We start from the raw sequence: 13,124 nt of genomic DNA on the forward strand, positions 1-13,124 counted from the left end.
TCAAGGTGGCACCTGCGGGGGGGGGGGGGGAAATAATAATAATAATAATAATAATTATTATTATTATTATTATTATTATTATTATTATTATTGTATATTTTCCAGCCATCTGATTTATTGGTTAAGCATGTCATCTCATATTCATTAATAATTATGTCATGGCTTACCTGTCAGCATTTTATGGATGAAAACAAGAACACACATGACCAAACAATATCAAAATGTGATCAAGATGGCAGAAGTTATTGATGAGAAAGTACATCAAGCCTGCAGCAGTTTGCTTTTGCTGGAGTCCACAGGGAAGTAAAGACTTCTCAACCCGTGGAGTTCAGTACAAACTACTTTTTCACTTTGAATTCATTTTGCACTCATTGAAGTAAGCTGAAGACAAATAAGGAAAGTATGAGGAAGAAACCTATACTGGGGAACAATTTTAAAGCAGATGAGAAAGTATATTGGCAGAACATTACGTAGAACTGTCCTGATCATATTGGGACAGCTGAAAGGTATGTGACTGGAAGAGAATTTAAATTCCATCAGTGAAAATTTGAAGAAGAGAAATACTGAACAAACTTACGAGCTATAAATGGTTTTGGCAATCAAAGGCACTGAATGCTGACATCATGTAATGAATGTAGACATTTTAGCCTTGGTTGCTTTTAGCTGATTATTTTATTATGCTGTTTCTCTTTTTCTGTAATTTTGGATCTTATTTGTGTTTTTTATTATATTCCATCACTGAATGCTGTTAGCTGTAGCATCATTAATACATTTTAGAAGCAATACTGGATAGAATCCATTTAAATCAGGGAAATGCTGGATCCTTTGGAAATAATGAAACTCTTGAGTTGATTAACCAATTACATCTTATGTGCCTCTCTCTGAAGACTGAGGCAGTGAGCAACAGAAATAACACAGCAGATCAAATAAAACATACATATTAAAATCCATGGACAAATACTTTTTAAACCCATATTTTTTAAAAAAAATAAATAAATATATGGCTGCACTGTTGCTTCAGAAAGCTGCAATCATCTAAATGGCTTTGAAGGTGAGTGGTGCCATATTAATTAAGCTGTGGGCTGTTATAAATTCCATTGTTCAATAAGAATCCATTTATAACTTGATCCTTCATTTACTAGGGTATCTGTAAAATATGTAATATATTATTGTAAGAATCCCACTGTTTCAACACAACAGCATTATAGCCTCTAATGTTTTAAGCAAGGATGTGTAATGCCAACATCAGGTTAGAGTAAAAAAATGGCAAAAGTTATTAACAAGGAAGAACACACAAAATAAAAGACAGACACTGCAGTAGTTTGTTTTTGCCTCAGCATATTGGGAAAGACAAAATTGTACCTTCTCCTCTTTTTCCCCTTTGGGGTGCCTTCCCTCCATGTTGACATGATGGCAACAGTCTTGGACAGCAATGGCTCCCAAAGTGACCTATTTAAGTTGGAATCAGGTGTCAAACAAATATGTGTTATTGCCCCAACCTTATTTTCCATCTTCATTGCTGTGATTCTGCTCCTTGTTGATGGGAAACTTCCCACTGGTGTGGAAATCATCTATCCAACAGATGGCAAGCTATTTAACCTCAGCAGACTGAAAGCCAAAACCGTGGTAACAACAACGTATGTTATAGAATATGCTAATGATAATATACCCTGTTTCCCCAAAAATAAGACATCCTCGAAAAGTAAGACCTGGTAGAAGTTTTACTGAATTGCTAAATATAAGGCCTCCCCCGAAAGTAAGACCTAGTAGAAGTTTTGCTGAATTGCTAAATATAAGACCTCCCCCAAAAGTAAGACCTAGCAAAGTTTTTGTTTGGAAGCATGCCGAGCGCCTGCCAAACACAACACCAGAGCATGCAGGATCGGTAAATGTACATACCAGTTGTACATGGAAATAATGGTAGTAACAAGAAATTCTTGATAGGATTCACAGTTTGTTTCATTATGCTGGTTTGTGATGACAACTGCTGTACAGTATAAAATAAATGTTCATTTTTTTTGTTCAATAATAAATGTGAATTCTTCTTTATGGAAAAATAAGACATCCCCTGAAAATAAGACCTAGCACATCTTTGGGAGCAAAAATTAATATAAGACACTGTCTTATTTTCGGGGAAACATGGTAGTCTGTGCTCACTCAGGAGAAGAGCTACAAGCCACTCTAAACACCTTTGCTGAAGCATATGAAAAGCTTGGTCTCTCACTGAACATCAAGAAAACCAAAGTGCTCCATCAGCAGTCACCAGCCAACTGCTCTGCAGTGCCAGAAATACAGCTCAATGGTGTAACATTAGAAAATGTTGACTATTTCTGCTACCTTGCAGTCACCTCTCCACAAAAGTCAACATTGACACTGAAATACAGACTCTATATTCTTCATTCTTCTGTGAGTTCAGCATTTTTCCGAATGAAGCATATTAGAGGATTGGGACACTTGTAGTGATACCAAGATGCTTATTTATAAAGCCATTGTTCTCCCAACTCTTTTATATGCCTTCGAAAAATGGACCATCTACAGACGTCACTCTCAACTTCTGGAATGATTCCATCAGCTTTGCCTCCAAATGTCAGTGTGCTGCAAATCTTTTGTGAAGACAGGCAGACAAACATTAGTGTGCTGGAAGAAACAAAGACCACCAGCACTGATGCAATGATCCTCTGTTATCAATTGATAACTATATGATTATGTTGTCCAAATTCCCAATCATCGTCTCTAAAACATTTACTCTACTCTCTGCTCAATAATTGAAAACAGAATGTTGGTGGACAGGAAAAGAGATTTAAAGATGAGCTTAAAATTAACCTTAAAAACTGTGGCATAGACACTGAGAACTAGTAAGCCCTGGCCCTCAAGCAATCTAACTGGAGGTCAGCTGTGACCAGCAGTGCTGTGGAATTCTAAGAGGCATGAATGGAGAAAGGGAAAAACAGGCCAAGAGGAAGGTGCCTCAAGCTAACCCTGAATGGGACCTATTTCCACCTGGAAACCTGTACTCACTGTGGAAGAACAGGCAGATCCAGAATAAGTTCTACAGTCACCTACGGACTCACCTCCAAAACCCTACACTTGAAATGCAATCATATTCGGCCACGAGTTATAGTCTATGATGATGACACTGTAGAATTAATATCATTTGACACTACTTTAACTGCCATGACTTAATGTTTCGGGATCCTAAGGTTTGTAGTTTGGTGAGGCACCAGCACTCACTGGCAAAGCATGCTGAAGACCTTGCAAAACAACATCTCACATGATTCCATAGCATGTCAATTAAAGTGGTGTCAAACTGCATTAATTCTATATGTGGATGCGTTCCCACATCATGGTATATACTGTAACTAATTTGGACACAAGGCAAATGTACTCCCCCTTCTGAACCAACTTCTGCATCTGGTTCTTGTTAGTAGACTTCCAGATTCTAGTAAAGCAAAAAAGCCAGAACTGTAGTCATTCTCATTTTAAGAGCACTGGTAAGCTCCTCTGTTCTGACATACTAAAGTATTTTACCTAGAATTTGGGGAGTATTTTCCTATGCAATTCTGCAGTATTTCTCATTTCTCAAACATAAGATGACTTAAAAAGTGCTTCTTAGATGAAACAAAGCCTTTGGGTGTCACCTAGTGACCATTAGGTGGTACTACAACATATTGGTGCTTTTTGGGGATTTAGGTCCTTCCGCAATTTATTGTTAATGGCCTTTTTAAAAAGTATCATTCAACTATATTACTGTGAAACTGATTAGATTGTAAAATAATTTGATGGAAGGAAGTCCAAGGTCTTTGCCTCTCAACCAAGTCTACTTCATGGGGTTTTTGTGAGAATCAAACAGGAGTCATAATTGTATATCAACAAAGTTTTTCAAGCACAGTGGAATAAAAGATGAGAAATAAGTTCACAAAGGTATAGGCACAATGATATTATTTTGTCACCTTCAGACAAAATGATATGATGAATTTATTTTCATTTGGCATATGCTACAATACTATCTTTAAAATTACACTGTTACTCAGCATCATTTTCTGGATAATGTCTTGTTATGGGTGGAAATGCCTTCATTTTATACAATCAATTCTCCTTTAAATCAGGAGTGGGCAAAGTCCAACATTTGGGCTATGTGTGGAACTAACGCTATTTTTGTGGTCCCCACTTCACAAAAGTTTAAATATTTTTTCCCTATAATGCCCATACCGAGTGGGTGGAAAAATCCTCCATATATATGCCAAACCAGATATTTGACAGCCAGGAAGCCTGAGGTCCCTCCAAGTGATAAAATAGCCCTTGAGGGACAAAAATGTAGAGAAATTGTCCCTATGCCCCTAAAAGGTACTGCAATCATTTGAGGGTGACAACACTTTGATCTTTTCTTTAGTTTTACAGTGTGGAGAACTGGCCATCCAAAGTCCCTCTGGGGAACCAACATGGCCCCATATTCCCTGGCAATTGCGCAACTCACTTTAAAATACAGTTAGGCAACTTTCTGGTGAGAAACAATGGCTGGATACAGCGATTATGGACTTTCTTGTTCTTGTCATTTCTGACCAGTGACGACCCTATTATAGAAGTTTCTTGGCAATTGTTCAGAGGAGGTCTGCCTCAAAGAGTGGGGACTGCATGTAAATCTTTCCAAATCAAGATAGGCTGCAGTGAAGCATTAGCTGACCAAAAGCACCCCAAATCTTAATCTAGTGAATCTGCTCTGATTCCCATGGATGGAAATGTAGCCAGGCTTCAGCACAGCAGGTTAAACCACCAGCTACAGTAAATCTTGTCAATCAAAAGATTGACATTTTGAAGCCCAGGTCAGGGTGCGTTCCTGGCCTTTAGCCCAGATTCTTCCTACTTAGTGGTTCGAAAGCAAAATGTGAGTAGATAAATAGGTACCACATAAAAGCATGGAGGAACCCATAAGGAAATGCCCGCAAAATGCTGGTAATTTGATCAATGGAGGAAGTTTACGAACAAAAGCTCTTTGGCAGGAAGATGGAATGACAGCACCCCCTGTGGCTGGAACTGAGCACAAGCCTTCGAGATGCTGAAGATGGGAAAAGCCTATATATAACTCTATCTATGTACAACTGTCTGTCTTGTCAGTGCATAAATGGTATTGATTGTTTGCCGCATATGTATGTTCTGAGTCCCCTTCGGGGTGAGAAGGGCAGAATATAAATACTGTAATTAAGTAACAACTGTATGGTAATGACACAAGATCAATTTCAACCTGTTAAAGTAAGTGTGTGTGTGTGTGTGTGTGTGTGTGTGTGTGTGTGTAGTAAAATCAACAAAATTATGATGTTGCTGGTGAACCAAGTAGGGCAGAGTTCTAAGGAACTGGTTGCCCATCCATTTTGCAGAGATGGGCCACAAAGCAAAAGCCAAACCAAGATAACAGGAATTGCTCACTTCTGGCAAGTTATACCTAGAAACAGAGACAATCATACAGCCCGGAAACCACATGGCACCCCAATGGGGACATTTGTGTGCCTCTCTCATTATTCAGGAGGCTCCCGTTGCATGGAGGAAAGGTGTCTAGCACTGGGTAGAGAGGTATATTGAGGTCCATGGTATAATTCAGTTATGAGGGAAAATGGGAATTGAATCCAGATGAAACCTTCCTCTTATACCTTTTACCCTCCTATGAGGTGACCACACTCTGCCTTCTACTACACTTAAAATATCTCTGTACTCAAACATAGCCAGAGTGTATGAAAGAACAATCAGTCTCAGGGTCTTGATCGAAACCAATGTTTTGGGGGATATGCACAGGTATACCCAGAAACAACTTTAAAAACCAATAATCAGGAATTCAGAAAAGGAGGGGAAACAATAGGAAATAAAACCAGCCAATACCCCCCTTCCGTATTGCTGACCATCACCATTCGAAATATCTCACTGGAGATGGACATGGAACTGATTTGGCCATTGGGAACCTTTCATTTATCCAAGTAGCAATACAGACATGAAGTCTACCATGTTGCAATCAGACATTGAAAGAGATCCCTACAGTCGCTCCAAATAAAATACATACATGTACATAAGTCATGCTTATGTGCATGCATGTCACTCACTGAATACTGCCAAATGAACCCCAGAATCCATGCTAGATGGGGCATTACGGAAGTTGTAGTCTCCCAAAAGTAACTTCTTCCGCCTCTGATCTCCATACCAAGTTGGTCTGTAATACAAATATTTATTTTGCTTCAATTATACATCTGATTACACCAAACTGTGAAGAAAATGCCACTTAAAGCATTATCTTGAAATCCTAGTAACATCAGAATGCAGTCTATATATTTGGCTATTTATTATTATGTTAAAGGCATCTCATTTTTCCAAGGAGCTGCTTACGCACATGTTTTGCTGACCATATACTGAAAAAGGGCACAAAGAATAGGCACAGTCTGTATTTGAGATGAAAAACAATTTAAGAAAGTCCCAAAATTTGATAAGATGTGTACAAAGGACTCAGGAGATGCTTGTAATTAACATGGGACCACAAGATGATTCACAAGGTGGCCGTCAGCATCACTTGTCTGTGGAAGTAGTTGCAATGAAACAATCTTCAAATGTTATGCAGTAATTATTGCAAAGATTCTGGATAGTCCATGCAAACTAGTGGCATAAGAGCAGGAAACACTACATTTCCCTTTTTTGAAATAAGAAGCTCTAGTCTTCCTGGTCTGGAAGCAAGGATTCTATACTCTTCACAATTGTCTCTCTTTCTAGTTTCTAGAGTTTCTTACCTGATCAACAATTTGATCTAATGTTAAATGCTTTCTTTCTCTCCCTTACATTTCTACCTACTGTATTCATTATCTAACTTATGGTAATTCTTGTCAAAAAGAATCTCACAGTAGTTGGCAGTATAAACTTTGGAAATAGGAAATTAACTCAAAATAAGCCATCCATTTACTGTTTTTTTTTTAAAGTACAGACTTCGCTTTCTAGAGAACAACTGTTAGGTCATTGTTCTAATAGTTACTACCTTTCTATTCTCTGACAGTGCTACAGACAGATCTTCAGTGAATGTTGATTCAATACAGAGGACGTAACCATAGATCCAGTTCTCATTATCTTGTGGTGGAATTCCAGACTTTGGCTTGAGCACAGATTCCACCTCGGTATCTCTCCAGTTTATCCACCCTAAAAACAGCATAATGTTCATTATCTCTTGTTTGCTGACACTTCCAAGGCAATTCCAGCAGCTGAAGGGCTCTACATTTCACAAGGCTGTTAGCTTTGTAGTTGATGTTTCCTTTGCCTGACCTTCGTCTCTGCTGAGTTGTGGAGGCAAGGTGACTAGCGCATCCCAGTGGTTCTCTTCAATCTTTAAGGCGAGATTGTCAAACCCCGTACTGGTTGTCAATGGCAGGCTAGTGGCAACAGCTTCTATGGTACGGGTTGGCGTGGAACAGTACATGATGAAGCCCACCATGATGACCACAAAGGAGAGGAGATAGAGCACTGAAAACTGGCAAAGGAAAGGTGGAAATAAGTAATTGGAAACCATTTCTCCTGTACAAATACAAAGCATGACATATACTTTGAAAATTCTGAGTTTGTTAATTGTCCTCAAGCAAACTTAAAATTATGATGACTTCATAAATGAGAGACCTTGAGTCTCCCTATTCTCAACAGCCCTGTTCAAGTCTTGCAGACTCAGAGCAGCCATGGTTTCTTTGACTGAATCTAATTTAGTGTGGACAATTTAAAGGCATTTTTATAAAAGAAAAAACATTGCCTATGGAAAGGAGAGGAGCTATGTCCAATAGTGATAGATGTTAATACTCTTTTAATTCCATTCCACAGAATTAAATAAAATCCTATGAGATTTGATGGACAGAAATAACAACAACAACAATAATTTTATTATATCCCGTCCCCTTCCCTGAGTGGACTCAGGGCAGCTCACAACATATAAAGGTGAGAGGATGATCAGGGGTCCTTTCTTCAAGCATATTAAACACCTTGGTCAACTACATGGCCAATCTATGCCACGTTTTATTGTTCAGTATTGATTCCACTGTCTGTAGCTGAATAAAGGCTGGGAAAGGCAAGCAGGCCTAAGTTTCAGAGGCTGTTTTTTAACTTGTGTGGAGGAGGCTTTGGGCACTGCAAAGGAGAAGGGCTGGGTTTTAGCACAGGAGGTTAATCGCCAGCTGCAATGAATCTTGACAATTGAAAAGTTGGCAGTTTGAAGCCCGGGTTGGGGGTGAGTACCCAAATTTCAGCCCAGCTCACTGCCCACCTAGCAGATTGAAAACAGCTGTGAGTAGATAAATAGGTATCACTTTAGTGGGGAGGTATTTTAATGGCACCATAAGGAAATACCAGAAAAATGCTAGCGATCAAAAAAAAAGGAGGAAGTCTGTGAACAGGGCCCTTCAATATGGAGGATGGAGTGACAGCACACACAAACACACACCCCTGGCCGGAATCTAGCACAACCTCCAGGATGCCGAAGATGGGAAATGCCTAAATACCTCTATCTGTACTGTTGCCTGTCCTGTCTATGTATAACAACATTTAATGTTTGCTGTATATGTGTTCTGCGATCTACCTTGAGTTCCCTTGGGGGTGAGAAGGGCAAAATATAAACACTGTAAATAAATAAATAAATAAATAAGCCTGGATCCTTGGCCTCCAGAGCCCTAGAAATTGGGGGATGCTTCGTTCTCCAGCCAGCAGGAACTCCCAATTGTCTCCTAAACCTAACTCTTTTGCAGTAATATCCAGAGAGAACTTTATTCTCAGCATGTTGATATCAGCCCTCAACCATTATGGTACAAAGGGGAAGATTTTAATGACTCTGGGGTAAATGTCTTGTTTAAATTGTTTTTCTTCTTTCTAGATCCAAAAACGTACATAATGACTTCAATTCAGAGTAGGCTTCTAAAAAGCTAGGGAATGTTAGGACTAATACTGTTGTCAAAATTATCTTAGCCAAGATGCTTCTGTCCTTTGTTTAGCGTCAAAGCTAAGATGCATCACTTATATATAAATAGTAATTTAGAATGTTAAAAAAACCTACAGAGAGAAAACTCTTTAATTCTTTAATACCATCAAAACATAGGGAAAATTTCTATCTTTGTCTCTGTCTAAAAGAGATAAAGGATCCCAGCAGAAGCAGCATCCAGCTGTATGTAATAAGTGAGATACTTGGCAAGGTGTCCATGACATGAGGAATTTGTTCTAATCTCAAGGTTTCAAGTACAAGCTGGGAAGATACTATACCATCAGCATCTCATGATGTTCCATAACATCATGAGATGTTAAAGAGAAACCCATTCAAATTCGAAAACAATTTATAATGTTTTTCTTTCCAACATAATTTCCAACAACATAGATAATACATCTGTTTCAGCCTGATCTGCTCTCCACTCAGACACTGCTACCATAACCCTTATGCTGATCTATAGTTTAATGCTATAATTTAACTATTGTAGATTTTAATGATATACATTTTATACATTCCTGTTTAGTAGGCTGCCAGGAGTCCCAGAGATAGAGATAAATACATATACTGTATATATGAGCCTAGTTTTTCAGCCCTTTTTTTAAGACTGAAAAAGCCCTCCTCGGCTTATACTCGGGTGAGGGTCCTGGTTGGCTTATATTTGGGTCAACTTATACTCAAGAATATATGGTACATTTATTATTTTTCTCTATTATTATTGGTATTATTACATTTATTATTATTTTCTATTATTGTTGATACTGTTACATTTATTTGACTCTATTTTTATTATAATTAATAATACATTTATTATTTCACTCTGATCTTATTATTATTATTATTGCTTTATTATTTTACTCTATTTATTATTACTTGTATTATTTTCCTGTATTTATTATTATTATTACATGTATTATTTTGCTCTATTATTATTAAAAGGATACATAAGCACATTTACATTGAAGAAGATGAGAATAATGATTTGATCGGAGTTGGACAGTCTTATCTTAAATTTGAGCTTTATATAAATATTCAAAACATTTAACCTACTGATGCCTCAATTAGTGTAATTTTATTGGTATCTATTTTTATTTCTGAAATTTACCACTCTCGGCTTATACTAAAGTCAATGTTTTCACAGTTTTTTTTTTTTGTGGTAAATTTAGGTGCCTCGGCTTATATTCGGGTTGGCTTATACTCGAGTATATACCGTATATGCAATATGTATGCTACCACAGGCAAAAAAGCAACCATCATGGACTGTCATCAAGCCTTTGGAAGATCAATATGCTCAGCAGCTCAAAAGAAGAAAAAAAAAGGCCTTTTTGATTGATAGAGTTTTCTCATCAGGTGACTGACAGAAGAAAAGGAATATGGAAACCGATGCCTTAATCCTCAATTATCCTCACAGCAAGGCATGCTGTTATCCCCAAAAAGCCAGGTCCGGATGCTCTGCTACTCATTAGCTTAATGTGTCCCCCTTGGATTCACCTCTTTTGTGAGGCACAATCCCATCAAGCAGATCAGACCATAAAGTTAGGAGGAAAATATAGGAGTTTAGCCAATGTTCCTGTAATGATAATAATAAATAACTTTATTTTTATATCCTGCCTCCATCTCCCTGAAGAGACTCAGGATGGCTCACATGATGTGTGATTAACTTGCATAGTTAATAGAGAGCACCAGGTCTTAATTCGTGGATATTGAAAAAATTATAACCATGTTAATATATTGCTTAAAAGGGCTAAAAGGTCTTGAGACTAAATATCTTTCAAAGCAGATATGGGGGAAATTTGGCTTCTGGATAATAAAGGGCTTAATATTATCAGGGGGAATAGAACTCAGTTTCTGAAGAAAAAAGAAAAAATAATACTCAAAAGGTTAAGTATTGCATGTTTACAGTTCCAGTCTCATTATGTTGACAACTCCGGTCTCATTATGCTGAAGCATGTTGTCATATTGTCATGTTTGTCTCTCAGCATCAATTTAGGAATTAATACTGAGTGAGGGGAGCATCCCTGCAGAGACAAACAATGTCAGGAGACCAGACCCTGAAAAGGTTACGTTATGGCCTAGGTAAAGGTAAAGGTTTTCCCCTGATATTAAGTCTAGTTGTGTCAGACTCTGAGGGTTGGTACTCATCTCCATTTCTAAGCTGAAGAACCGGCATTGTCCATAGACACCTCCAAGATCATGTGGCCAATATGACTGCATGGAGTGCAGTTACCATCCCGCTGGAGCAGTACCTATTGATCTTCTCACATTTTCATGCTAGGTTGGCAGAAGCTGGGGCGAACAGTGGGAGCTCACCCTGCTCTTGATTCGAACCGCCAACCTTTTGGTCAGCAAGTTCAGTAGCTCAGTGGTTTAAACTGCTGCATCACAAAATCCCCCATCCAACATGCTTACTAGCCATGATAGTTGAGGATTTGGGGAGCTGTACTGATTGCATTAATTTAAACATTTCATTTTGATTATATGGACAACGCCAGCTCTTCAGCTTAGAAATGGAGATGAGCACCAACCTCCAGAGTCGAACACAACTAGACTTAATGTCGGGGGGAAACCCTTACTTTTTAAAGCTATCTTGAGTCCTAATTTTGGGGGAAAGGTCAGATATAAATGAAATTGTGTTATTGTTTGGAAAAAATGTTTGGTGGAATACAGCTTGTCTTAGAAGTGAACCACATTCCCATATGTGTGATTCCCCCGTTAAAAGAAATCTGGAGAATCCTTGTGGGTGCTTTATGGGATTGTAATACAAGAATTGCCCTCCTTTAGGAAGGAACACAAGATGTAAATCTTTAGTTATTTTTAACAGAAGGATAAATGATCCCAATGAATATGTGGACCATTACAGTGACTTTCAAAACAAAGCTGAATCCCAAATGTTGGTGATTTGACTCTGCCTCACCTTGTAACCGAACAAGAAGAGTCCAAAGAACAGACTGTAGAGATCTGCCGTCAAAATCCCCAAGTTGACCGAAGTGGCGCTGGTGACTTTGATCACGACTGGCATGAAGCTGTAGAGCCCAAACATGCAAAGGGCAAAAGCCAGGAACAGCAACGCTAAAAAGACAAGACAGCGGCTTAATATTTAAAGACAGTGAACGCTAAGCAGGGAAGAGAAGGGCAAATACTCTCAGGAGCCTTTAAGCTCAAGTACATACAAGGATGAAAGAAAGTAATGAAAAAATATCCCCACTGGACCAAACCGAAGGTCTATCTTTCCCTATACTCTGTCTCTCCCTGGTGCCCAACATGATACCCTTGAGAAAAGCCAATAAGTCAGGTATTAAGGATGATCGCTCTTCTCTCCCGCCAGCTGGCATTCAGCACAACACATCGTCTCATTAATGTAGTTAGGTAATTTTCTACTCTGCATGTAACAATCGTATTGGCGGGGGGGGGGGGGGGGGGGAAGTGAAGCTCTTTAGAAGGTAAGGTTTATTGATTCACTGGCTTCAAGATATGACAGGTCAGCCCTCTTGCATGAGTGAAGACCTGGATTTCTGCCTAAAAGTACTGCCCTGATTATGTCACTGAGGTACCTTTGCTCCCAGAGGTTCCAAACTGGCCAAAATGAATAACAGGCAATGATATATTAATCACCTCCGATGTTTAGTTGCCTTGATGGGAATGATGGAGAATCAACTGAAGAGGCAACATGGAAGACTGCTGCAATACATCATCATAAAGGGCCATCTCTCATTTGCTCAAAGATAGAAAGAATTGACATCACCTACTAACAAAGGTAAGGAGCCCCGGTGGCGAAGTGTGTTAAAGCACTGAGCTGCTGAACTTGCGTACCAAAAGGTCCCACGTTCAAACCCCGGGAGCGGCGGGAGCGGCCGCTGTTAGCTCCAGCTTCTGCCAACCTAGCAGTTTGAAACAATGCCAATGTGAGTAGATCAATAGGTACTGCTCCAGCGGGACGGTAACGGCGCTCCATGGAGTCATGCCAGCCACATGACCTTGGAGGTGTCTACGGACAACGCCAGCTCTTCGGCTTAGAAATGGAGATGAGCACCAACCCCCAGAGTCAGACATGACTGGACTTAACGTCAGGGGAAAACCTTTGCCTACCTACTAACAAAGGTAGTTTGGTAAATATGCAAAAACTGGCCAAAACTGATAAACTGATACTGCT

At 39.0% G+C, this 13,124-nt stretch overlaps 1 protein-coding gene across 2 annotated transcripts in view; it reads right to left on the reverse strand.

Moving 5' to 3' along the window:
• Positions 1-6,194: 6,194 nt before the first annotated feature.
• The window catches only part of slc35f2 (solute carrier family 35 member F2), a 41,815-nt gene continuing 34,885 nt past the window's right edge, over positions 6,195-13,124 (reverse strand). For both annotated transcript variants that reach the window (XM_062974603.1, XM_008122206.3), the window contains exons 7-8: positions 11,889-12,043; positions 6,195-7,489 (exon numbers count right to left, since the gene is read on the reverse strand). In XM_062974603.1, coding sequence (XP_062830673.1) covers positions 7,241-7,489; positions 11,889-12,043 — 404 coding nt within the window. In that variant the 3' untranslated portion in view covers positions 6,195-7,240. The remainder of the gene's footprint in view (positions 7,490-11,888; positions 12,044-13,124) is intronic.

The sequence above is a fragment of the Anolis carolinensis genome, chromosome 3 (assembly GCF_035594765.1).
Source record: "Anolis carolinensis isolate JA03-04 chromosome 3, rAnoCar3.1.pri, whole genome shotgun sequence".
Lineage (NCBI taxonomy): Eukaryota > Metazoa > Chordata > Lepidosauria > Squamata > Dactyloidae > Anolis > Anolis carolinensis.